The following is a 25,189-nucleotide window of genomic DNA, read 5'->3' as shown; positions in this document are numbered from 1 at the left end:
ATCTGATAGTGTTCATTTCAATTGACAAAATACAATACTGTAGATTGTTTTGAATTTTCATAAAGCCCTATCTTTTCTGTCTCATGCCAATATTGATCACCAGATTAGGGAATAAACATGAATTGTGAAATTGTGAAATTGTGTCCTAGCAGGTTTTAAGTGTGTGTGATAGATATATATATATATATATATAATCTATGTATTTATTTATTTTTCTTCTTTAGTACTAGGTTTTTTTAGAGTATTCGCCAAATGACTGCAGCAGTCAAACGCCGACCTATTTCAAATTTAGTTTCTGATCTTGAATGACTAATCACTAACTACTTTTGTTTTAAGAGGTCTGTATTACTTTGTTTTCATATTTGTGAAAGGTACTTAAACCAGTTCTATAATACTTTAGAAGTGACTGATGGGGAAAAGAAATAAATGAACAATAAGATTTAGGATGAACTGGTGAAGTTCCAGTAGATGAATATGGTGACATTATGAGCAGATTTTGCATAAGCTATAGATTTGACACAATCACATTAATAAAATATGTAACATCTTAAAAAAGTTAGTTCAAATGATTTATTAGTCCTATTTAAACCATGTGAGCAGGATGGCTAAAAACAAAAAAACCCACAAACTTAATTACTAATTTTTTAAAGAATGCTCTCCAAAATTTAGAAATACATCCGAAAACTCTGCTAGACTCTTGTATATTGGTGGGACTTCAATGACAATACTTGATCTACAACTATAAATCCATTGCTCTTTAGGGATGCATTGAAACAAAGTGCAAATATTTCTAGCAAGTACCTCAAAGTCCAAAATATGGCCATAATCTCTCTTCTATATGTATACCACTAAACTATTCAGAAACCGCATAGCTGTACCCCCTACAATAAAAGGCAGTTTTCACTATCAACTCCTTAGCACAGAGAATATGCAGCGAAGTCCAAGACTCAGAAGGGCAGAGTGAGGGCTGCAGGAGGATAGACCCAGCCTATCCACATTGTTCATTGTAATATTATACAATTGAATTTAAGAATGGTATCAGAAGTGGATTTTCCAATTGGATAAGTGCTAGCATTGATAGAGCTCAATCCCTCACATGCTGACACTTCAGTGAAGAGGAAAAACACTTCTCCTGTTTCAATTCAGTGGTTAGTGTGCTGGCAAGAGTGCAATGGAGTTAACACTAGTGCAAAAAAAAAAAAAAAGCCATTAAAAATGCAGGACACCATATTAAGGGATAGTCAATACAAGTAAATTAGATATATGCAAACACATATCTAAACATACACAAGCTGGTAATAGCAGTTGACTTGTTGCATTCCTCCCTGAGCTCACAACATAATATATAATGGCTGTGAGATTCAATATGCCAGACATCATACCCATTAATTTACACATTAACAATAATGACAATGTTTATCAATAAAAACTAGTAAAATGCCCAAAAGTAATAGCCAAAAAGAGACCCATTATGAATAATGAAGTTCTATCTGCAAAAATAATCTCATTAGCTAGAGCAATGCCCAGTTGTAGTAATACCCAGTATCTGTAAAGGCAGTTTTATCAAGAATGAAATTTTTTCACAAATCAGCAGACATTATATCAAAGTAGTTTATTTTAGGTTTATAGTTAAAATGACAAACAGACTTTATAAATATTTTAATAGTTACTAAAATGTAAACGTGTAAAGACAAACATCAGTTTGGAAGATTCAGGAAATCCCCCCCCCACCACAAAAAACACCCCCAGAATCAGCACTACTCCATTGGTAATGCACACAGAGCATAAATTCTGGGCATGGCTCATACCATGGGAAAAACCATCTGAAAAGATGCTATAGTTTTATATTAATTAGTTCTGCAATCTGCATGGATTTTTTTTTTTTCTTCACATTTTTGTGTTCTTCTTTCTGCCTCTTTTAATGGATTTTTTCTGAGGATCAGATGGAGTGGGATCAGTTTTGTTTTCTTCAACTTCAGCTTGTGCTTTCTCGATCTGCAGCATGTATCAAGTCAAAATAAGAATAAGGAAAAAAAATTGAATAAAAAAGTTAATTCTGTGTTTTGGATGAAGTAAAACAAAATACTACAAAGACCAACATTGCAGTCTATCAGAAAAGATTTTACACAATAGTTTCCCTTTTAGCATCTCAGAATTGCTAGATAAGTACAGCACAATGACACACCTTTAGTTATATTATATATAGTAAAGATGCATGGGCCAAAAAAATAGCTACTCTGAAATTTGAGCTTTGGTCCCCGCTTCCTTGCACATAAAGGATTTGATCTGCCCGGCAACACCATAAGCCTTCTCTAATATTAACCGTATACATTAGGGACCAAATCTTTGAGAACTTGGCTGGTTGCCTTTTGTCCTTTTGATAGTCTTGTGCCAAATTTTCTTACCAAACATCAAAATTTAGTCTGTTTTTGATACATATGTTGGAATTGCGTGTTAGGGACTTCTTTACATACACGTAGTTTCAATAAGTCCCAGTGAGATCAAGTTCCTGCTGAGGAAGTGATTGTCACGTTCGCCCTCTAGTAGCATGTTCAACATTTCGGTTAACAAATAAGGGTGGATTTTATGTTGTAAAGTTGCTTGTGGCTCATTACCTTGATAGCTTTCCTCATTGTTTGACACATTTTACAACTAAACCATTTGTTGCTGGATGGTATGGGACAGAGGTGTAATGCCATTTTTTCAGGATTTCTGAAATTCTTCAGAAAACATTCATTATCACTACATAATTGTTTGGGTTATCCCTTTCTAAATATAGTTCTCAAAACAGATAATATGCTTTGTCTTGTGGACTTCAAACCCCTTTGAATTTGCATCTACCGCAAGCCAAAACATGTGATCAGTGAATAGGCTAACAAATAAATAGGAACTCTTTGCTTTGGAGAGCCATTCCCTAGAGTGTAATGGAGACTGTGAAGGTGCATTTTTATTCTTTTGACATTCTTCATTCTTTATATATTAAGTCATTCCAACCACTACAAGTTCTAGCTAGGGCCTTAATTTTCACTGTGCCGAGAGCGCCTTCATGCGATTCTTCCTTTATTTTTGTATGAAGTTTGGCAGGCACTACTACTCTGGACTCGCATATCAATGTCCCTTGACATTAGGACATGTAAATTCCTGAATAAATTGTTTCAAAGTTTCTGCATATGTGCAACTCCTGCATTACCAGACTACTGGACAATACTGGAATTCTAGACATGGTCCACTCACTCCATTCTACAGTTGACAAAGTTACTGAATTCTTGATTCTTTAGCTAGTGGTGGAATAGCATATGGTAAGGATCAAGTTTTGCGCGGTTTCAGAGTAGTTTGTTTTTATTTTTTGTAACACTAATACAACAGTCTCATCCATTTTCAAATATGTTCAGCAGTTAATTGATTTAATCTTAAACCTTAACAGTAGATCACCATTTGACCTACCCAAGTAGTACTCAATGCAGAGGCAATACCAGTCACAGCAGGTAGAATTCTGGGCACCCTAGCTCACACACTCATTGGGCACCGCCTCAGACATTGCACCCCTCATCAACCAACACTTCTTACCATGTGAACAGAAAGCAGTTTGTGTGGTATATGGCATATGCTTCTGTGACACCTTTTGTCAGACTGATGGCTGCACAGGGCTTTGATAGTGTAGCACAGTGCTAGAACCAACATGGAAAAGCAGCAGCCAGCATACCAACAGGAAAGTGCAAACATTTATTTAAACAAAAACCTGTCTGCCACTTACCCATTAGCCAATGCTTCATGCAAGAGGGAAATTATTGCACTATTCATTGTTTAAGGCACCCCGTAGAAATTTGTGCTCAAGGTAAACATCATAGGTTGCCTAGTGAGAGCACCAGCTCCGGTTCTAGTGATCACCATTAAATATAGAATGTGGAAACCTCCCCTTGTTAAACATTGGGATAACCCCCAATCCCCCCATTGGGGCACTTTAAACCCCTGTATTGATTCTTGATCTAATGTCTGCCTATATCCATTCTTTCCCATACTAGATTATACAATGGTAATTACATACCCCTTTTATTTGTGAAGACTTGGAAGAAACAAGCCAAGTATAAAATTAATACCCAGTGTGCTTCTAAAATCTTTACATGTTAAAACAAGAAAAAAACAAACAAAAAAAAAAAAACACATACATGTACATGTACATACCAGAGGGAAAAGAAATAAAAATCAACTCCTATACTTTTATTACATGCATTCAATATACTATCTTGGTCAACCAACCAAAGGCACATATGTTGCAAGTGGATCTAGTGAGAACTGTGATATTCAGAATTTGCAAACATGAATTTAAAGACATTGCAAAATATACACATTACCAATATTTATTAGCGAGCTCACCTTTTTCTTTCGACCCTTGGCCTTAACAGGCGATGCTAGCTCATGCAGATTGTCCCTCTCAACGTTGTTCTCCAATTCTATAGTTTTTACAGGGAGCTCTGTATTTGCAGATTTCTTCTTTTGACTATGCTTAGTAGGCTTTTTACTGCCAGCAGCTTGAGCTACAAAACCTTCAATGTCCTTTGAAGAGAACATCATGGAATTAAAAAAAAAAAAAAATATGGAAAAGAGATTGCATTATTTTATTTATTTTTTTATATTTTTCTCATAACACTTAGGATCATATGCACAACAAGTTCTAACATATGGTTGGATGTATGTTATTGTATTTGTCTTCAAATTTAAACTCATCTTGCAGTTAATTTAACATTAACAGGTTACCCAAAATGTCTTTATCAAGAGTTATTTCACCCAACACCTATTTAGTGGAGAGGTCAGAACAATTTTTTTGAAAAAAAATTTAAGTGGTGGAAAACAAAAGCATGACCAATTATCTATCAGCCACTCCAACATCAAAATTGTGGCAACCAAAAATGTACTCCAACAATAGAGCATCTTCGCTGCCTAGAAGTGACAGTCTCAGTAACTGTGACCTGCTAATAATGAACTTTTTAAAAGGAGAGTGCTTCACTGCCAACCAAAATGTGTAGTTTCTGGCTGCTGATTGTCATGCTTTTCTGCCACCAAGACCATTCTGAAATAAAAATGAAATCATTCAAACAAATATTCGACATGACCATCCAAATTTAGGTATTGGGTGGGTGGAAAAATTTCTAGTGTAAAGAGAAATCAGCCTATGCATCTCCTAATAAAACCTCATCAGCTCAGGCCATTCATCCAAAACCTTAACCAATTTGCTGGCTAAATCTATCAGAACTAGTATCAACTCTTGCAGGGCTCAACATTTTTTTATTCACCAAAACCTGGGACTTATATGCTCTCAGGCCAGTTCCTGCCCTCTGATATCAGATATGCACACACACACAGTGTAAATGGGGTAAAATAAAAAATACTAATGCTACCATCCCGCTTTAACCCCTAAATGTGTACACATATATACACTTTTTTGCAGTGTTACGTAGTAGCTACCATTGCTATCCAGTTTTCTACCATGGCTATGTAATTGCAATAGTCAAAGTTGTGTGTGGTGTTAGCGGAATTACCATAGCCTTTAAGAATATCATTAATTCAGGAAGAGAGCATATTTAAAACACAGGGGGTTATACAGCAATTGTAATAACCAAATGAAACCTAATGAAAAACACATTTATAGAAAGGGTAGTAGATCAATGATAGAGATGCACAGCACATGTCATAAGGATTCATACAAGTTTCTTATAGAGCACTTTCACGTGTATATTAACATATGTAGAGATACACATGTACGTTATAGCAGATAATATAACCGGTAACCATGCTCACGTTTTAGCTAATTCTATGCAGCAAGTTGAAAAATAAATTTGTAACAACTACTAGTTCCACATAAAAGATTAAATATGGATAGGCCATACAACCCAATTCTCCCAGAATGTTCAGGAGACTCAGAATTTGGGGTATTTCTCCTAGACCCCAGAAGACCAGGCATTTCTCCCGTATCATGTCTACTTCACAAGGAAGATGGCAGCCTCAATGATGCTATTCGCAAACTAGTCACAATTTTGGCCTGCAGTGGGAAGATGCCCTCACAACAATTTGCTTTGAGGGTTGGGATGAAGTGTAAAGTTTCGCAATGCCATGACCCCACCTGATTTGTCCATTTTAAAAGTTGTCATTTATGGAATAGGCTTTCTTTACAATTCCATTGCAGCTTCACATTTTAAGCATTTAGGTAAACAGTTTCCAATCATGAATTAAACCTGAGAGGGAGACACCAAATTACATAGTAATGCCTGATCGTCTATCCATAAATACCTAATGGGTAGAGCATACGAATTTAGAGATACCCAGAGGTAGCTACAGATGAGTGCCCAATACCAAATTATGGCATGGATCATAAAAGCCAAAAACTCTTGGAACTTCTCTTTAAGGTTCCATCAATATCCTCAATAACATCCAAGAGATCCCTTACATTATTTGTGGCTCTAATATCTCATGACACCTCAATGTTCTGTAAACAGATATGTTCACTTATGAGGGTCAATTTCATATTGACAATTGTTCCACTGAAATAGTGCTCTCCCAGCAGGCATAAAACGGATTTGTGTGTACCATTTTCTGTTGTATTATATCTTTGTACGTCTTTTTTGTAATCGCTTTTGATCTTAAGCACTGTAGATTTATTTTCCATTTTAAATTACATTTAATAACTTCAGGTCTCTGGTCTTACGAATTGACAAGTCAGACGTCGATGACATTCTAATGCTACATAGCTTAAGTAGAGGGGATCATTTGGTCTATGATTATGCCAAGTAAATTGTGAGATTATTCTAGATAAAGTGGGATTCAAAGGCTTCCTGAGCAGGTTCTCTCTTTACCAAAAATCTTAGTGGTGGCATAATGATCAGTAAGGCAAAAATCAGTTTGTGGAATAGACAGGGAGAATTTTAAACAGACCAGGTGGCAAATTTATTAAACCTTCTAACAAGGATAAGTAGAGGCATTCTTGCTATCATTTATTTAGAACACTCCTAGAAACTGATAGCTAGAATGCTATGGGCACCACCTCCACACCATTATAGCTATTACTTTCTAGGGTGGAAATTTATCAAGCTGGAGGTTTGAAAAAGTGGAGATGTTGCCTATAGCAACCAGATTCTAGTTATTTAGTATATTCTATAAGATGATAAATACAATCTGATTGGTTGCTATAAACAACATCTCCAATTTTTCTCTCCAGCCACAGTGTGTTAAATTTACCCCCAGGAGTGTTCTAGATAAATAGCAAGACCACATCCACCTGTCCTTTTTAGAAGGTTTAGTAAATCTATCCCCAGGTGATTGTTTTGGAGGGGACATAGCTAATCTAAGTTTGTACAATGAGAATACTTCAATTATATGTAAAGAGGTATAGGTTGCTTTTCTGGAATAAATATTTAGGTCTTTTAAGAGATTACCAGTCATTCTTGCTTAGGAATATTGAGGCTGGTATTACTACACCTTTGTAGTAACCAAGTTTGGGAAAAAAGTGTGCATATCTTATCAATTGTTATTAGTGAACATGCGGATCTCTATTACCATGTATACAGTTAGTAAAATACATTGTTAATGTCCAAATATTGAAAAATTCCCACCAAGTGCATATGTGAGCCAATCTTTACCTTTTTGCCATCTTCATTTTGTGTATCCACCATAGATTCAGAATCTTTGTGCAAGGACATAGCAGAAACTTCATTTTTCTTTTTCCTGCCACGTTTTTTGGGTTTGGGCTCTTGGAGTATGGTTTTCTGCTCTACATCAGATTCCTAATAAAATGAAAAATTTTAGTAGGCCACTAAATGCCAGTTTTAATATTAGAAGGCAGGTTTGCTCTTTAGACCAATGGCTGGTCATATATGTGGACATTAAAACGGTCCTACAGATGTGTAGAAAAGTTGGCATTGGCCATAGCAATCAATTGTCATTTTGTTTTGTTTTTAACTGTATTCATATTAACTAAAGCAAAACTGGCATTGACCCTTATAAACAATTACCTATATAAGAGTTAACAAACATCTCCAGATTTTTAGAATTCCACTCAATTAAATCAAAGGAGAGAATAGGACAGTTTTTAGGTTAATATTGTGCCCATAGCTGGAAAAAAACCAGAAACACTTAAGATCTAAAATTCACTTTACAAATTTATCATTCATGTCATAGTCTGACAAATAAATTGATATCATTGTGCTAATTGCATGCAACTTTTAAAAGCTATATGTACTTCTAAATAAATGATAAATATATAGTGTTAAGACACCACAAAATTCTGCAGGGTCTCACAGTGGGGAAAGAGCATAGTACACAAAATGTGGAGGACCAGATGGAAATTACAGAAAAAATATTTATTACACACCACACGTAATAGGCAATGTCTGGAGCGTTCAAGAGGCATAATATAATTGGGCACACTTGGACGAGGTGGGTCCTGAAAAGGCTGCCTGTGAGAACTTGAGCATATAGGCAGAAGCATTCTGGGTCAGTGAGAGTAGAACCTGTAGGTTTTAATTACGTAGTGGTCTCTTACGGGGGCATTTAAAACTTTGGAGGCTGATGAAAAATCAGTTTGGACGTGGAAGGGTATTGCTTATGTATTGAGAACACTGGAGAAGCCTCGGTGATTGTAGTCAATGTGGTCATCAGTCGGGAGTTGAGGCACTTTTCATTGACAGAACAGAAGGCAGGAGAGACTTTGTAAAACTGAGCACCATTATATCCCCATTTTTTATTGAGCTGGGACATCTTTAAGTAGATGGCAGGGAGCCAGTTGAACACAAGGAAAAATGAGGAGATGTACATTTGGGTTTAACTAGAGTAGAGGAAGTACTAGAAACTGTAGGATTTTGTTTGTTCTCCAAGGGAGGAGATGGACAACAAGATCAGATGACTAAGCTTGGAGTCTTATGGGACCTCAACTGGTATAAGGAGGGGGCAACGACTTAGATTTCAGAGAGTAGGTTTGGTGGCTTTAGTAGAGATAGCCTGAAGGAAAGGGGACATTTTAGACTTGCAAGAAACATTGGTTAAGTATAGTGCTTTTGCTTACCAGTGCATCTCAAGATGATATTTGCTTGTTTTTGGAGATTGTTTAAAAAAAAAAAAAAAGTGCTCATATTCTGGCTATTTGCAATATAGACAAACCTTACTTCTTTCCCATATTGTACTTGAGCTTTGACAAATTCGCAACATCCAGTGTTAGAAAATAGGTATAAATATTATTCTGCATGCAAAATCAAGTGGCTAGACACTTTTAATAGATGTTCTAAAACTAGTAATCAATTTGCTACATTGCCTATTGCAATATGTCAATTGTGATTGTTATTGAGTGTAGCCTTATGGAAGCTAAGAAGGGCAGGAAATCATGTACAAATAACATAAAAACAAAAATGTCATTAGGTGCAAAATGGATTGAACAAGAGACAATGTTCAGAAATTGCAGTATCAGCAACAAGGGGAGATGTGGAGAAAGTGTAAAGCAATAGAAACTTGTATAGAAAAGACCATGTGCTAGATTTACTAAGCTGCGGGTTTGAAAAAGTGGGGATGTTGCCTATAGCAACCAATCAGATTCTAGCTTTTTTATTTAGTACCTTCTACAAAACGACAGCTAGAATCTGATTGGTTGCTATAGGCAACATCCCTACTTTTTCAAACCTGCAGCTTAGTAAATCTAGCCCCATATGTGAAGTTGTGTCAAGAGGTTGTGTTTAATTTTTCTTTGTCTCCTGTGCAAGGTTTTAGGCACAGTTAAGGAGGGAACAAGGCAAAAAGCTTCAATATGTCAGCAGCCACAAAAGTCTGCACTACTGCTCTGTCTCCAAACTTCTGGGGTTTTATTATTTTTAATAAATATATGTGCTATCAATGAGGGTGTTTAATGTATTTATTGGGCTTTTCAGCACTGCGCTGGGTGTCCCTAGTGGGGGGACCTGCCCGTTTTTGGTTTTTTTCAGCAGACCCCACTCCCTAGGGAATCCAGCCCAGCACTGAACAGCCTGGGGTTGGATGTCATTATGGCAGGGGGACCCCTGCTACGTGTCCCCCTGCTATATTGCCACCCACCTTGGCTCGTTTGCTTAGTGCTGGTTATGTGAAAATCAGGGGAACCCTATGCAAATATTTCCCCAATTTTCACGTAACCAGCAGTAGGCTGGCAGCACTAGGGTTAATAGTGGCCAAGCAGGGGGGGGCACACTTTTTATTTTTATCTTTTACATTTTAAACAGCCGCTGGAGCTCCGGCTGTATAAACAGGGGCAGTGTAACAGTGATGTGTTTAGTAATCATGCAGCTAGATGAGGACAACACTGGAGAGTTAGCTAAACATGGGACTGACATCGCAGCAAGTCGCCAGAGATGACCAGCGATTTAAGGTCAGAGTAAAAAAAAATAAAAATAAAATAAAAATAAAATAAAAATCTGCCATTAATACATTTACCCCCTGATCTTTAGATTAGTATATACTATAGTTTATCAGTAATATTTGGGTCCATTAAAATTCAACCTAATATCTCAGATTTGCTTCTAGAGGTGCTGTCCAAATACAAAATTACAGAAGTGTTAAGAAATGGCTAAATAATGGCAATATTGAATTGTTATCTTATACTGAAAAGCTTCAGAATAGTCAATATGTCAAACTATTATTAAATATGAAGTCAGATCGTAAGCTGTGTAGTGGAAGATCATATAACACTATCTAAAATATATGCATTTTAAGAGCTTCAATTATATAGTCTGAAAGTAGAGCCTTTCAATTTTGCCAGTTGCCTACTAGAAATACATAGGGTGCATGCCATTATGAATATTATAATTGCTCGTTTTACAGCAGCAATTAATTTATCCCAGGATCCTCATTTTAAGCTGCCAATAACACACTGCATCTACAAGCACCATTAAGGGAGTTTAGAAATTAAATGAAAAGACTTAATACAAAATACACAGAGGCCCAGAAGGCTAAGCAATTAATTATATCAGCTTGTGACAGAACAACAACGCTGCTTTGGATTGAAGCCAGACACTAACATGAAAACTGCACTGGGATAACCGGACTGTCTAGACGAAGAGGAAGAAGAAAGGTAAATGATTTAGTTAAAGAGCATTGAGTTCTGAGAGAGCAGTTTCTTCACATTAACCATTAGACATGACAAAAAGCAATTGTATTTGAAGCCTGAAGCTATACAAATAACACCAGGTTATCTCACACAAACTTCTGGGAAAAGTTAGTCATACTATACATCATGGGGGCACCAGTATGTGTTTAGCTATGTAAATACAAGTTCTACCAACCTATAATTAATTAGAAAAAAAAAATTGAGAGTTCATCCATGAGGGAAGTAAAAATTGTCATGGAGGGACTTTAGGAAACTGGCAATAGTTCATCCTTCACCCTTCCATGGTAGCAGAAACTATGGAGTCTGTACTCAAGCACCTAAATTCTAGAGTTTGAGAAATTGTGGCCTTTAATACATTCTTTTCAAGTTCAGCCTCTGCTAACAGTGCCATGTTAAGGCTATACGTATTTAGCAAAGGTATGCAGGAAACTCAATCCTACTGCTTTATACAATTCTTCCAATATGGCCTGAGACTTTTGCCCATTTAGAAGCTCTAGTTAAGTAGGCTTTCAGAATTATTGATGACAGTTTTCCTTTTACTTTATATGCACAAATCATTTTGCTTGGGTTCCTGTACATGTTTTGCTCCTTATTTGAACCTTCTAGGACTTAAATTTCTCAAGGCATCAGAAAAAACATGGGTTTACTAACATATTGAAGTATGTGCTTCCTGGATTTTAAAAAAGTAATAATTTGCTCTAAGACAAGACATTTGTTCCATTAATTTACCATTTCAACCTCCACACCCTCAAACACAGACACTGGGGATGCAGAAACAGTTGACTTATCAGACTATGTAAAAGATGATCTGGGAGTAAAAGTATCAAGCTGAGAGTTTCCGGCTGGTTGAAAAGTGAAAATGTTATCAACCACCAAATTCTAGTTGTCATTTATTTAGTAGATTGTACAAAATGATAGCTAGAATATGATTGGTTGTTATAGCCAACATCTCCCCTTTCCAAACCTGCCAGAAGCTTAGCTTGATACATTTACCCCCTCTGTCAAGCAGTGACAGTCTTTTCTACGGTCCTATTTAGCACCAGGGTAAACCATGATCTACTTGATCAAACAGGAATACTGCAGCCAATTTGGTTTTTATTAGGAGCTGTGGTATTAAAGTAGAGGAAAGATCAACTCCAGTCTGAGCATCTAGAGCTCTGTCAGCATATTAACTCCTTTCACTGCAAGACCCTTTCTTTTGGAGATGAACCAGATTGCCTTTGTATTTATAATTGTGACAATGGACTATTGGATTAATTTAATTGATCTACTAGTAGCTGAAAAACTTCCTGATGAAATTCCCATGCCTTAAGATTTAACTTGCTCTTGCTTAGGAAGTCTATCATATGGTCTACCCTGGTTGCCTGGATTGCAGAGATTCATGGTATATTTTTTCTGTCCAATGAAGAACTTCTGACCCAGATGGTTGATGAAAAACACAACTGTCCCCTAGCATATTTTAAGGGAGAGATACTTCCCCACTTAATCTTTGAGTTATTCTCTCCATAAAATAGTTCTGCATGCATCTTGTGTTCGACAAATGTGATGGGGTTTTTTTCCCTCCTGGGAGGGTTGTTTTGCTACTGCTGCCAGTGAATTTGATTGTCCAGATGGCTTCTACTTTTTCTTCATTTGGCAATAACATTCTCATGGATGCCCAGTATACTGTAATATTTCAAAAGCTGATCATCTCTAACGTCTACAGCATAGACATGTAAATTCTTAGATGGCTTACTTAGCTTGACTAGTAGATAGATGGCTCCAGTCATTTGTTTTATCGTCTGTAGAGAGATTGAACTCCTCTTAAATTATATAATCACTCCCGGGACAGCCTCATCATGGATATAACTAAATGTTTCTAATACTTTATAATCCACCAATGATGTTGAAAGGTTGTATGTGCTCTGAACCTGCAGATAGGACTTTATTTTCACTAGAAAAAGTTAAGGATCCTTTGTAACCCGAGATAGTACTGCTACCATTTCTTAGGTAAAAGTGCAAAGAACTGTGGACATCCCAAGAGACTGGTGGATTAAAAGTTATTCACGACCCGGAACCTAAGACACTTCTAATGAGCTGTTAAAAGAGAGTGAAGATATATACGGTTGCCAGGACAGACCTAGTATTTTATGCAAACTTTTTTTGGGCATGGAATAACTGATCAGAGATACTAGATTATTCTGAAACTTCCTGTACCCATCGTTAGGAGCAAGCAGAAAAAATCACCACCGGTTTTTCCTACTAAAATGACTGCTATTTAAGAGCAATCCCCAGACTCTAGAAGGGCTGCCTTCTTTTGTTCCTTTTCTTTCGTTTGAGAGAATAATTTGTCCCTACTTGGGATGGTCAGGAACAGATATTCTGTCTTCTGGATACAACTTATTTTTTTATGAGGAATATTTACACTGGGCCTGCGAATACCTGCCCCTAAAAAAGTGCAAAAATTTGTCTGTGGTTTCCTTACCTTGGCCTGCCATAATATTCACCTGGCCGAAATGATCTGGCTCTTAAAATGGGGCCAGGGCTGTTGCAAAATCTGTGCTAGTTTGCAAACTCTCAAATAGGAAGCTGTGTGCTTGTGTGCCATGTCTAACACATGGGTAGTGGATGCTCTGTTGCCACCTCCCTTCAGGGTTAATGTATCCCAGTGTACCATGGACATTGATAAGCTGTAGCCAAGAAGCTGACATTAGGTATCATCTAATTAGTGGCTCCCTAGATGACTGCCTAGTTTTTCCTGATTGTAGTGCCAGGTCTTAATGTGGCCCAATAGACTGCTGAAAATGCTTGCTGCTTCTCCTGCTCTGTGGTAACAGATGTGAGCTCTCCCTTCCGATGGAAAACTCCATCTGAAAATAAAAGGTAATTAGAAAATTTATAGATTGGCAATCTGTGAACCAGGGTTTGATCTATGAAATCCGGTTTCTTCCCACACTCCATAAAGATACTGGTAGGTTAATTTGCTGCTATCAAAAATTGACCCTAGTGCAGGCCTGTCCAACCTGCGGCCCTCCAGGTGTTGTGAAACTACAAGCCCCAGCATGCTTTGCCGGTAGACAACCAGTTGATAGCTGGAAGGGCATGCTGGGACTTGTAGTTTCACAACAGCTGGAGGGCCGCAGGTTGGACAGGCCTGCCCTAGTGTGTGTGTGTGTGTGTGTGTGTGTGTGTGTGTGTGTGTGTGTGTGTGTGTGTGTGTGAATTTAGATTGCAAGCTCCAAATGGGGCAGGGACTGAAGTGAATGAGTTCTCTGTACAGCGCTGCAGAATCAGTGTGGTTAAATAAATAAATGGCGATTATGATGGAGATGGAAGGGACATTTCAGTCTTGATAGATTCCCTCAAACAAATGGACACTGTACTACTTATACAAGGGATTTTTAAACCATTTTGTTGGCTCTTCATCCCCTCCTTAGAGGTTTTATTTTCACCCAAATTAGATGGATGCCCAAAATGACAGAGGGCTTTCGAAGTAAATTATGGATGTCCTGAGACCTGACATTTCACAAGACCCGAGTTATCAGCTCTGCTCGTAGGGCCTGGCTAAGTCTAACTTCTCTGCATACACAAGCTAAACAGATCTCATCTGTCTCTGGGCCTGCCTACATTCAAAAGACCATTGACACTTGCCTAGGTCAGACTCCGGTTAGTTAACAAAATACACTTTGAAAGGTTACATAAAATATTTAGTGTTATACATGAATTCAACAGAAAATAACAAATCAGTCATTATATAAACTACATTTCATCAGAATGCTAAAAGGATTCTATAAAGTGCATAGACTGGGATAAAGTTGAAGGAAAAAATATAGAAGAGTGGGCAGTCTTTAAAATGTTGTTGGAAACACACATAGGTTCATTCCTATGGGAAATAAATGTAGAATTAAAGTCTAAACCAATGTGGCTAAATACAAAGGCTAGGGAAGAAATGCAAAGGAAGAAGCGTGCATTTAAATTGTTTAAGTCTGAAGGGTCTGAGGAGTCCTTCCGTAGGTACAAGGAATGTAGTAAAACGTGCAAAAAAAGGAAATTAGATTGGCTAAATTAGAAAGGATGGCAAAAGGATTAAATAAAATATAATATAGGACCCCTAAGTAGTGAGATGGGTTAAATTAATAAATGATACTAAGGAAAAAGTAGAGAAACTTTCTTTTCTTCAGTATTTACGAGAGGAACAAATGGTAGGAATACATAACGGAAATGAAACCATACCATTAACCAAAACTTGGCTCTCAAAGGAAGAAATCAAAAGGCGACTGAAGATTATTAACATAAAGCCCTAGGTCCAGATAGCATACACCCAAGGGTTCTTATTGAGCTGCACTCTGAAAAATAAAAATAGCGGTCTAGCTTTTTCTTAGATTCAATCTCATCAGGCTCAGTACCAAGGGACTTGTGAATAGCAAGTGTGGTGCTGTTTAAAAAGGGGACGAGATCACAACCACAAATATAGACCTTTAAGCCTGGACATCAATAGTGGGGAAGCTACTGGAAGGTATATTAAGGTATAGTATTCAGGATTACTTGGTGCACAATAAGAATATTAGTTTGATATGAGCTATCCCTCGCAAATCCATGCTTATTTCCACTATTTTAATTAGATTCTACAAAGGAAGTTAATGGGAACTTGGACCAGTGCAGCACAGCAGATGTGGCCTACTTAGATCTTGCAATGGCCTTTGATACAGTGCCACCCGAGGTTCATTTAGAGAATAAGGGAACTGGGTCTAGGAAACATTTCTACTTGGATCATAAACTGGTTAGAAAAAAGGGAACCGTTGTGATAAATGGAACATTTTCCAATTGGTCAAAATTTCTAAGTGGAGTACCTCAAGGTTCTGTGCTGGGGCCACTCTTTATTAATGACCTTGAAGGTTTAGAGAGTAAACATATTAAAGTTTCCATTTTTGCAGATGACACTAAACTCTGTAAGGTAATAAAATCAGAGCAAGATGTAGCTTCTCTACAGAGGGACTTAAAAAGACTGGAGAATTGGGCGGCCAAATTGAATATGAGGTTTAACATAGATAAATATAACGTTATGCATTTAGGGATCAAAAACAAAATCTATAAATTAAATGGGATTATTTAGGGGAATCTATAATGCAAAAGGTTTTGGGAGTGCTCGTAGACAGTAGACTAAGCAATAGTGCTCAGTGTCAAGCAACAGCTGCAAGGGCAGGTTAAGTGTTAGCATGCATGAAAAGGGGCATAATTTTGCCACTGTATAAGTTGTTGGCAAAATCTCATTGCATATGGAGTACAGTTCTGGGCACCACTCTATAAAAAAAAAGAAGAATATTTTGGAACTAGAAAGGGTTCAGAGAAGGGCGACAAAATTGATAAATCATTAAATTATGAGGTAAGGTCAGCCAGTTTATGCATGTTTATTTTAAAAAAGAACCGTCTAAGAGGAGATATGATTATGTACAAATCACATTAAGGGTCAATACAAAGGACATGCATGGTAATTTTTTACCCCAAGGACTATACACAGGACACATGGTCATCCTGTAAGGTTAGAAGAGAGGAAGTTTCACAACAAGCAAAAGGAAGGGTTCTTTACAGTAAGGGCAGTCAAGATATGGAATTCACTGTAAGGGAAGGGTGTAATAGCAAATTCAATAGATATGTTTAAGAAAGGGTTAGTCAAACTTTTAGCAGAAAAAAAACAACAAAAAACCAAATCCAGGGAAACAACCATTAATTAAAATGAAGGATAGCAGTGCATATAGGTAAAAAAAAAAAAAAAAAAAAAATAGGACTGCAATATTGGGTCTGGATTGATTTTTCCATTATTGAAACAGATTGGCGATTGCTTAATCTGGATCAATTTCAAATATATGAAAGGGATAGCAGGAGATCAAAATAGGTTGAACTTGAAGGACTGGTGTCTTTTTTTCAACTTCATCAACTAGGTTACCCATATTGCAGGTATTTGTGACATGTAGCCTCAAAACAAAATTAGACCTTTTTCCACTATTAATGAGATCTTTTAACCAAAAAAAGCAAGTGAAAATAAAAAACAAAAACCCTGCTATACCATGGTTGCATAGGAGGGACACTGCTAAAGTAATACTTTGTGGAAGTACAACTACAATAAAAGCAAAAGGTAAGTCTTTCAAATGATTCAATATCAACTTCACACATATGGGGGTAAATATATTAAGCTACAGGTTTAAAAAAGTGAAGATGTTGCCTATAGCAACCAGATTCTAGCTGTTATTTTGTAGACTGAACTAAATAACTAGAATCTGATTGGTAGCTAGAGGCATCCCCACTTTTTGAAACCAGCAGCTTGATAAATTCACCCCTGGTCTTTGCAATTCTATTCCACTCTTCCCTGCAAAATAAGTTAGAGGTTCATCAAATTGCAAGTGGGATTGGAGTCTGAGCTTTGACTAGGCCATTCCAACACTAATCTTCCTTTTGTAAAGCCATTGCTTGGTTGACTTGAGTGTGCGCTGTGGAAGGTTGTATCGGAGGTGAAATTCCTCTTCAGGTTTATGACAGGACAGAAAATTTAGCACCAATATGTCTTGATATTTTGAGATCCATTATGTCCTCTATCCAGACTAGAACCCTTGTCACAGCTGAAGAAAAACAGCTCCAAAGCATGCGGCTGTACCCACAATGCTTCACAGTGGGGATGGTGTTCTTTGGTTGATGAGTTGTTTTGTCTTTGTGCAAAGCATCTTTTAGAATTAAGGGCAACCTTGATCATAATATATTTCCCACATGTTTTGGGATGACCATATTTTTTACATGTGGAAAACGTAGATACTAGATGGGCTTGGATTTTTTTTTGATTTTTTTTTGAGAAATGGATTCTGTCTTGTCACTCTCCCATAGCCTAGGCATGTTCAAATAGCAAAAGATTGAGTCAGTTATTGTATGTGACAGTTACTGCATCTCCTTTAATGTTACCATAAGCCTCTTGGCAGCCTCCTTGAGGAGGTCCCATAGGGGTTTTGAAAGGTCCTGGCAGACTATGGCTATCCCAATAGGATGCAACCTGGAAAACTGCAATGGAATAAAGGAACAGCAGATCTTTATTTGGGGTTAAACACTTTAAATTATTGGCAGGTGTATTCCAGGTTTGGACATGTTTTTAAATGTGACTGTTTAACTATGAACACGAGCTAGGAATAAGCAGTGTTAAAACAATATTTAGCAATGTGAAAGCTTGTATGACGGTAAAGTGGGGAGATTGGTCGAGAGTTGGAGGTGGTCCAGTGGTCCTGTGTCACTTGAGCAAGTGACAAAGCATCTATACACTAAGTGATAGTGGAGAGTTGGGAAAAAAAAAAACCAAAACAAGGAATAAATGTTAAGAATGTGAGGGAGCGCTGGCCCAGTTGTGGGCCTCACCACTAGAGCGTGGTTGAGGACGCGCATCTGAAACTGGAGAAAAAGGCAGGAACTACAGATGTCATTCAAGGACTTAGCACACAGATTTTGCAGTCAATGGGAGATATACGAAATGTGGGCTTATTTTTTTCCTCAGGTTTGACAGTCAAGGTTGCTGTGGAATTTGAGTTCTTCACCTTCCTGCATGGACCTTGCACACATTCATAATCTACCCCCCCCCCCCTTTATGGGGACTATCTGGAAGTAATTTATCACAGTATGGCTCCAGGAGGAAGACAGTCCATGACAAATTCTATCAGCAGCCAAGGCCCACATAACCATAGGGCTCCAACCAAGTTACACTGAAGGAGAAGAGAACCCAGGCGGAATGCAGTTGGTAGGGTCAATTGGTTCATGCAATAAGTATTAGTACTGGATGAGGAGCTGCACCACCTTTATCAGTGTCTGAATTAGGAGACACAAGGAAAGCTAGTATTGGATGCATCTCCAAGGTACTGCCATTTATCCTACATGCACAGATGTGAGATTGAACATGCATGAGACATCATGAGAGTTCAGACATAGTTAGAATGAGGAGTTCAAGGTGGGGATGAAAGTATGCTCAAACTGTGATTAAGCATGTCCAGACAGTGTAACAATATGATGCAGTGGCCTCTGCATGTAATACTTTAGAAATGCTCCAACCATTCACAATGGCAAGAAGGCATATTTGGAGATTTTTCTTTTTTTCCCATTGGAGAAGTTTAATCTGAATAAAGTGGAAAGTGATGAGAGCCGAAGAAAGGATGAGAGAAGGCACTATAACCAAATCCCTATTTGATCATTTTTAATCAAATAGGGATCACAAGTGGAAAGAAAGGCTTGGACCTACTCATTTACAATGCCAGGTGTGCTGAAGGGAATAGAAGTGTATGTCATGAAGAGTGTGTGATGCAACAAGAGGATGGGAGTTCTCATCTCTGTCAGTTAAATCCATCTTTCAACAGAGTTTGGATAGAATACATATACACACTATATATCTGGGACTAAACATGGCTACACTTTCCAGATTAGGGCTGCAACCGAAGCAGTCAGGTTTGATTTCAGCAATGAAGTGACTGCAATTGGGAGAGGAGTCCATTTGTTGCAGATCTAGTTGTTGGACCTCAATTGGTGTTCTAACAACAAAAGAAAGAATGGGACACTCATCTGTGGGCATCAGTCAGAACAGAGAGAAGGCACTTGAGATCCACTAGAGGTCAGGCAGTTTTATCATCATGAGATTATTTATATGGGGCCACAAGAATTCCACAGAGTTGCAAAGAATTGTAATCATATGGCTAGGCATACAGAGCATGAAAATCAGAGGACAATATGCCAGCATTTATCAGGCTTCAAGAGGCTAATCTCCCATTCAAGCTCCTTGTAATTTACACTGGGGAAAATTACCTGGGAGTAGCTCCAATACGAGTTAATAGTTAGGATGACTTTATAATCCTATGGGGAAGGTTTCCCCTACACCATATGGTATGGCATCCTGAAAGATATCAAAAGTGTTAATTAAGCCAGGATGAAGACCAATGGGCAGAGGAGAAATTTGTGGCCCCTGAAGGGGCAGTAGTGGTGAGATGTCCAAATGAAAGATTGCATTATATGCCTTTTTAACAGTTGTAAAGTACATCTGATGGAAAATGGGCCAGACATTTTGGGCGTGATTCATAGGGGAACACAAGTTTAAATGTAACTTTCTTTTGAAAAAGTTGCAAATATAAATGTGTATGTACGGCACATTCAAAGATGAAGATGTGCCAAGATCTGAATGAGTAGCAAATGTGTAGGTATGACAGACAACCCTTGGTAACTTCTGTGAACATGTACATAAACCTTTTATTTTATATATTATGAATGTAATTGCTGTGAAGCTTGAATTAACCATCTAACAGCAGGAATAACACTCCAGGCATGTGTACACTTATTTTTATTTATCTTTCCTACAACACATTCGACAAATCCAATCTATAGTCAAGTGACTACTAAAGTCTCAATAAGTGTTTCTGAATCATTTGCAAATTTCTAATTACAACTATTTGCTAGTTTGGGTTTTGGTCATCATTCACTATTTACACCTGCCTCTCACAAACAAATTCTCTTTCATCTATATCTTACTATATTCAACTCCAAATACAAGCAAGTCGCTCGAGCAAATCCTTACTCTGCATTGCCTATGTTAGAACACCCCTTTCCACCCCTATCGCTCCTCTGCAAGCTCAAATGCCAACAAGTTGCAGTTCTGAATAGCCACAGTTGCATACTTTCACTTTCTGAGCATGTGCAGTGTGGAAAAACAAAGATATGCTACCCATTGTGTTCAGGGATGGACGTTGGAAATGAGCGCAGTTAGAGTGTAGTTGCACACATTTGAGGGGTGGGGGGGTAAACTCTATTTGATATGTGGGGTCCTGGAGAGTCTTGGTTAGGAGAACTAACAATATGTGCATAAAGGAATCCAATGGTATGGGAAAAGGTGCTCCAAAGGACAGAGTACCAAGTGGATGATTGCTATGGAAGTGATGTAGTCATTCTGGCAATGGTGAATCTGACAACAGTTATACTGTTGATACCAAATTGGTGACAGTTAAATCTCTCTTTAGACAGAGTTTGGCTAAAAGCTATGCATCTGGGACTAAACATAGGTACACTTTTTAGATTGGGAGCTGCAATTTAAGCAGCCAGCAGTGACCACCCAGACAATTCAGTATTAACACACACACAGTACAGGTCCCTGCAAGCATAGGCTGCCCCACACCCACCACCTCAGGGGTGTGGAAAGAGCCCTAGTGCCTTCAACATGGCACAACCACTTTTGGTCTCATCTCCCTAGGTGATCCTGCTACATGCTGATCACACACTGTGGGTTTCCCTGCTATAGTACCACCTGGCCTGGTTGGCAATGGCTTGTGCTGGTTCTAGTAAGATCTCAGGGGCTCAATTTTTTTTGTCCACCCGATTTTGCTAGTACCAGCCTAGGCTGGCAGCACTAGGGTTAATCTGTATTTTCTGTGACATTTAATTGTCATTTTTTTATATGCATGCAATTGTATATTATTGCTCTTTGAAGGTCGACATTGTGACTGTCAACATTCACAATGTAATCACTTTAAACACGTCAACTCATTTATTCAGTTGACATTTACATGGTCACCATTTTGGTGTCAACAGTATAATTTTTGCCATATCGTACCCAACCCCTATGGAAGTAGTTCATCCAAGAGCAAGGTTCCAAAGCGATATTGGTATTGTTGTGGCCAACTTAAAGCATAAAACCTGTATAGCTGAGGGGCATAGTTTTGTAGCGGCGGGAATGGGGTGAATTACAGGTAACTTACTGTGCGAAGGGACATTCGAAGTTGAATGGACGCTGCAATCAAGATGCATTATGCAAGTCATTCACCAAGTAGCATGTTTATATAATATACTAGGTATTGGACTGTCGAGGGACATTTTGTGTAAATTTTGCTTGTGTTTACATATTTAGTTACATTGAAGTCTTACATAACCAATAGCAGTAAATACCTCACATCCCACTGGCAGATGAAGCATTCAAGGCCACTTGTTAAAAGAAACATTATTACCATCTTAAAAATTCTGCACATAGCAACACTATTGGAACAATACTGTCTATTTTTATATTCTGCCTGGTTAAAGATATTTCAGTGAGGGATAGTAAATTTGTGTATGCCCAACTGGCAGCTATAAGTGTTTTCCCATTTATTTCTATTCTTCTAGAATACGCTACATCACTTTACAATTCTAAAAAAAAAAACTAATAAAATAAGACTGGATATTAAAGACAAAAGGTGAGAATCTCCTACTCCCAATCACTCGCTTGCAATCAATAGAAAAACAGGAGATTGATATATAGAGGTGCAACAGATTGCAAACAGAAACAATGGGGTTGTATAGCCAGTCACATACCAATGTTGGTTTGGGGGTTAGTTTGTTAGAAGGTTGTTTTCTTATAGAAAGAGAATACATTTACATTTTGATTAAACAAAGTGAAGGAACGGGAAATAAAAAAGAAAAAGTTGCATCAGGGATGGAGTTCCACACAGTGGGTGCAGTCGAGAATAGTCCTGTAAAGAGAATGGGAGTAGGTAATGTGGATGAGCAGTACAGCCCTTGGGCAGAGTGGAGGGATCAAGATGGGGGCCATTTTAAAACAAGAGAAAATACTTTTTTTGGTTGGTGAATGATCAGCAACAGTAAATCAGAATGTTCGTTCCCACGCATTGACTGGTAAATGGCTGGAATAAACCCAAGTACTCGGAGCTATCTACTGCAGCATACTAGAACATTCAAACGTCCTCTCGAGTGCCAAGAGACAACATGGGACTTCAGGAAAGGTAAATAATTAGAGAGAGCTAGTTTGGTCTGCATTATAAAGTTACCTCCATTTTATAGTGGTCAACAGCACAAGTTTGGCATTGTATAATGATCATTGAAATGCGTTCTGTTATGTATAGTGGCCACTAAAATGCTTGTATAGTAGTCAGATTAGGCTGGTAGGAATTGTATCATTTTTCATATAGGTCTTTAAAAGAAAATAAAGAAATAATTATATACACAATCACATTAGACACTTTGCCTTCATGGTTTTCGTCAGGCTTATTTTTCCCCCTATTGTGGTGCACTGGCTTGTGTTTGTCCTCTAGCCCCTGGCATCCAGAGGGCTATTAAACATGGAGTGGCTACTTCTCAGAGGGGCACAAGCTGTGGATTTTCCTGGTAATGTGACCAGCGCAGTATGCAAAACCTGGCACTGGTAATCATTTTTAAAGCAGGATCACCTCTTTCACTTGTTAAGAGGGAGGGGGGACTTTTTATTTTCTTAAACAGTTAAGATAAGTGCTGACGCGTTTGTCAGCACATACCTTTACACCAGCCCGATACACATTTACTTACAGGATTATCTATAGAGGGTGCCAAATATAACTAGGAAGAATCTCCAAGGAGGGTGTTATATTTATATACCCTTACTGCACTGGCTTTGTATTTGCAGGACCAGATCTACCATAAGTAGAAGTTATGCAACATTATAAATACAGCTGTATTTTTTTGGGCATATGTGCAGTGCAACAAAACATGTGTGACAGAAATGATCTCTTAATCAGGCCCAGTGAATATAGACCAACTTTACAGTGGTTCATTTGTGCATGAAACAAACATTAAATTTCCCATGAAGTACCTGCATCTGTATTCCTTTAATCTCCAGCTCTGAATGTGCCATTTCTATGCCTGGAAAAAATAAAATAATGAATGATATTTTCTTACATACCTTTAAAACTTCTCTTTATGCATGGATTGATCATTGCAGCGAAACATGAAAATGTTTTATTTTTAAGAAGAGACCTTAGTGTTTTTGCACAAAGATAGTGTATTAGGTCAATGAACAATAAAAGTAAGCTGCCGCCCCACACAAGGTAAGGAAGTGTTATATGAAATTGACAGCACAGAATCTTGTAAAGAATCCTATCCAATTACTTGCTTTTAAATGTGTTAATGCATGAAAAGGAGTAGAACATTAGAAACTATAGTTTATAGTGTTTTCACTGGCATTGGCTTTTCCCCGCATTGCTTTAGAGCAGCAATTTGAGAATGCTACTCATTTCAGATCCATGCATTTTCACATTTAAAATACATCAGAAAGCCCTAGTAAAAACACAACTAAAAGTAGTGTTTGCAGTTTAGGCACTTAAAACCAAAACTTAGACAATTAAGCAATATGTAAATAATAAAAGTTACAACCTGGACGGTCATTCACCAAATGACGTTCAGTGTCCTCATGGAGAAATGATTTTACAACATAAGTGAGGCGTCTGATCTTCTCATCACTATTAAGGGAAAGCTGTTCTTTGGTATTATTTATTATACTGGGCTCATTTTCTTCCAATTTGTCAGCTCCATGGATAAAATAGGTTTTCCTTCTGAGATTAAGGACATCCATCTCATCGGTCTGTGGCATGGGCTTCACACTTGGTAAGTTAGGCACAGTGTCTTTCAGTATACTGATAGGAGCATCAACATTAAAACTTTTCCTCTCAACAGCTGATTCATTTTCAACCACTTGTACTCTTTTCTTCTTCCTTGCAGGTGCCATTTCTTGTCTAACCAACTATACTTCTCAAACAATTTCAGCAAGAGTGCTGAAAAACCCTTAATTTATCTAGCCCAAAGGATTTGCCTTTAATTAGAAGTGATCACTTAATTTGTCACATATGAACTCTCATTGACAAGTTAGTTTTTTCTAATTGGTTTGGTATTTGATTGACAGGTGCAGAGCTGCTAGTATATTTATTTATTTATTGTTATGTTTTCAATAGCATTCTAAATGATAATAATATTATTAATAATAATAATAATAATAATAACAGTAAGAAACATTTTTGTCATAAATATTATGGCTCATTTTAAAACTATTCCATAAAGATTAAAGCATGAACTTTTTCACTGTGTATTAATTAGTTTTATCCTGCAAAATTATATTTTAAACTTAAATTTAAAGAACTTTCTTTAAACATTGTTGCCTTGTGAATATATTATTAGATAAGTACATTACTGTTATCATTATTGCATTTTACTCTGCACTTTGAAATACTGCTGACAACACATAAGATTACCAAACATGACTCTGAAGGTAATTTATGACTAGTACATTTAAAGGCA

At 37.5% G+C, this 25,189-nt stretch overlaps 1 protein-coding gene across 1 annotated transcript; it reads right to left on the bottom strand.

Moving 5' to 3' along the window:
* Nucleotides 1-1,630: 1,630 nt before the first annotated feature.
* LOC142140289 (uncharacterized) lies at nt 1,631-24,641 on the bottom strand. Its single transcript, XM_075198101.1, has 5 exons — nt 24,272-24,641; nt 23,712-23,761; nt 7,632-7,775; nt 4,375-4,554; nt 1,631-1,995 (listed from the first exon to the last, which is right to left on the bottom strand). The coding sequence occupies exons 1-5, from the start codon at nt 24,621-24,623 to the stop codon at nt 1,888-1,890; spliced, it is 834 nt and encodes a 277-aa protein (XP_075054202.1). The 5' UTR covers nt 24,624-24,641; the 3' UTR covers nt 1,631-1,887.
* Between the last annotated feature and the right edge of the window lie 548 nt (nt 24,642-25,189).

The sequence above is a fragment of the Mixophyes fleayi genome, chromosome 2 (genome assembly GCF_038048845.1).
Source record: "Mixophyes fleayi isolate aMixFle1 chromosome 2, aMixFle1.hap1, whole genome shotgun sequence".
Classification (NCBI taxonomy): domain Eukaryota; kingdom Metazoa; phylum Chordata; class Amphibia; order Anura; family Limnodynastidae; genus Mixophyes; species Mixophyes fleayi.
This window is presented reverse-complemented; position numbering and strand designations above follow the sequence as displayed.

Coding starts and splice junctions, on each gene's coding strand:
- LOC142140289 (XM_075198101.1), bottom strand. CDS start 24,623: ATGGCACCTGCAAGGAAGAAGAAAAGAGTACAAGTGGTTGAAAATGAA. Junction 23,762..24,271: donor TTTGGTGAATGACCGTCCAG/GTTGTAACTTTT, acceptor TATTTTTTCCAG/GCATAGAAATGGCACATTCA. Junction 7,776..23,711: donor TTAAAGGAATACAGATGCAG/GTACTTCATGGG, acceptor TCATTTTATTAG/GAATCTGATGTAGAGCAGAA.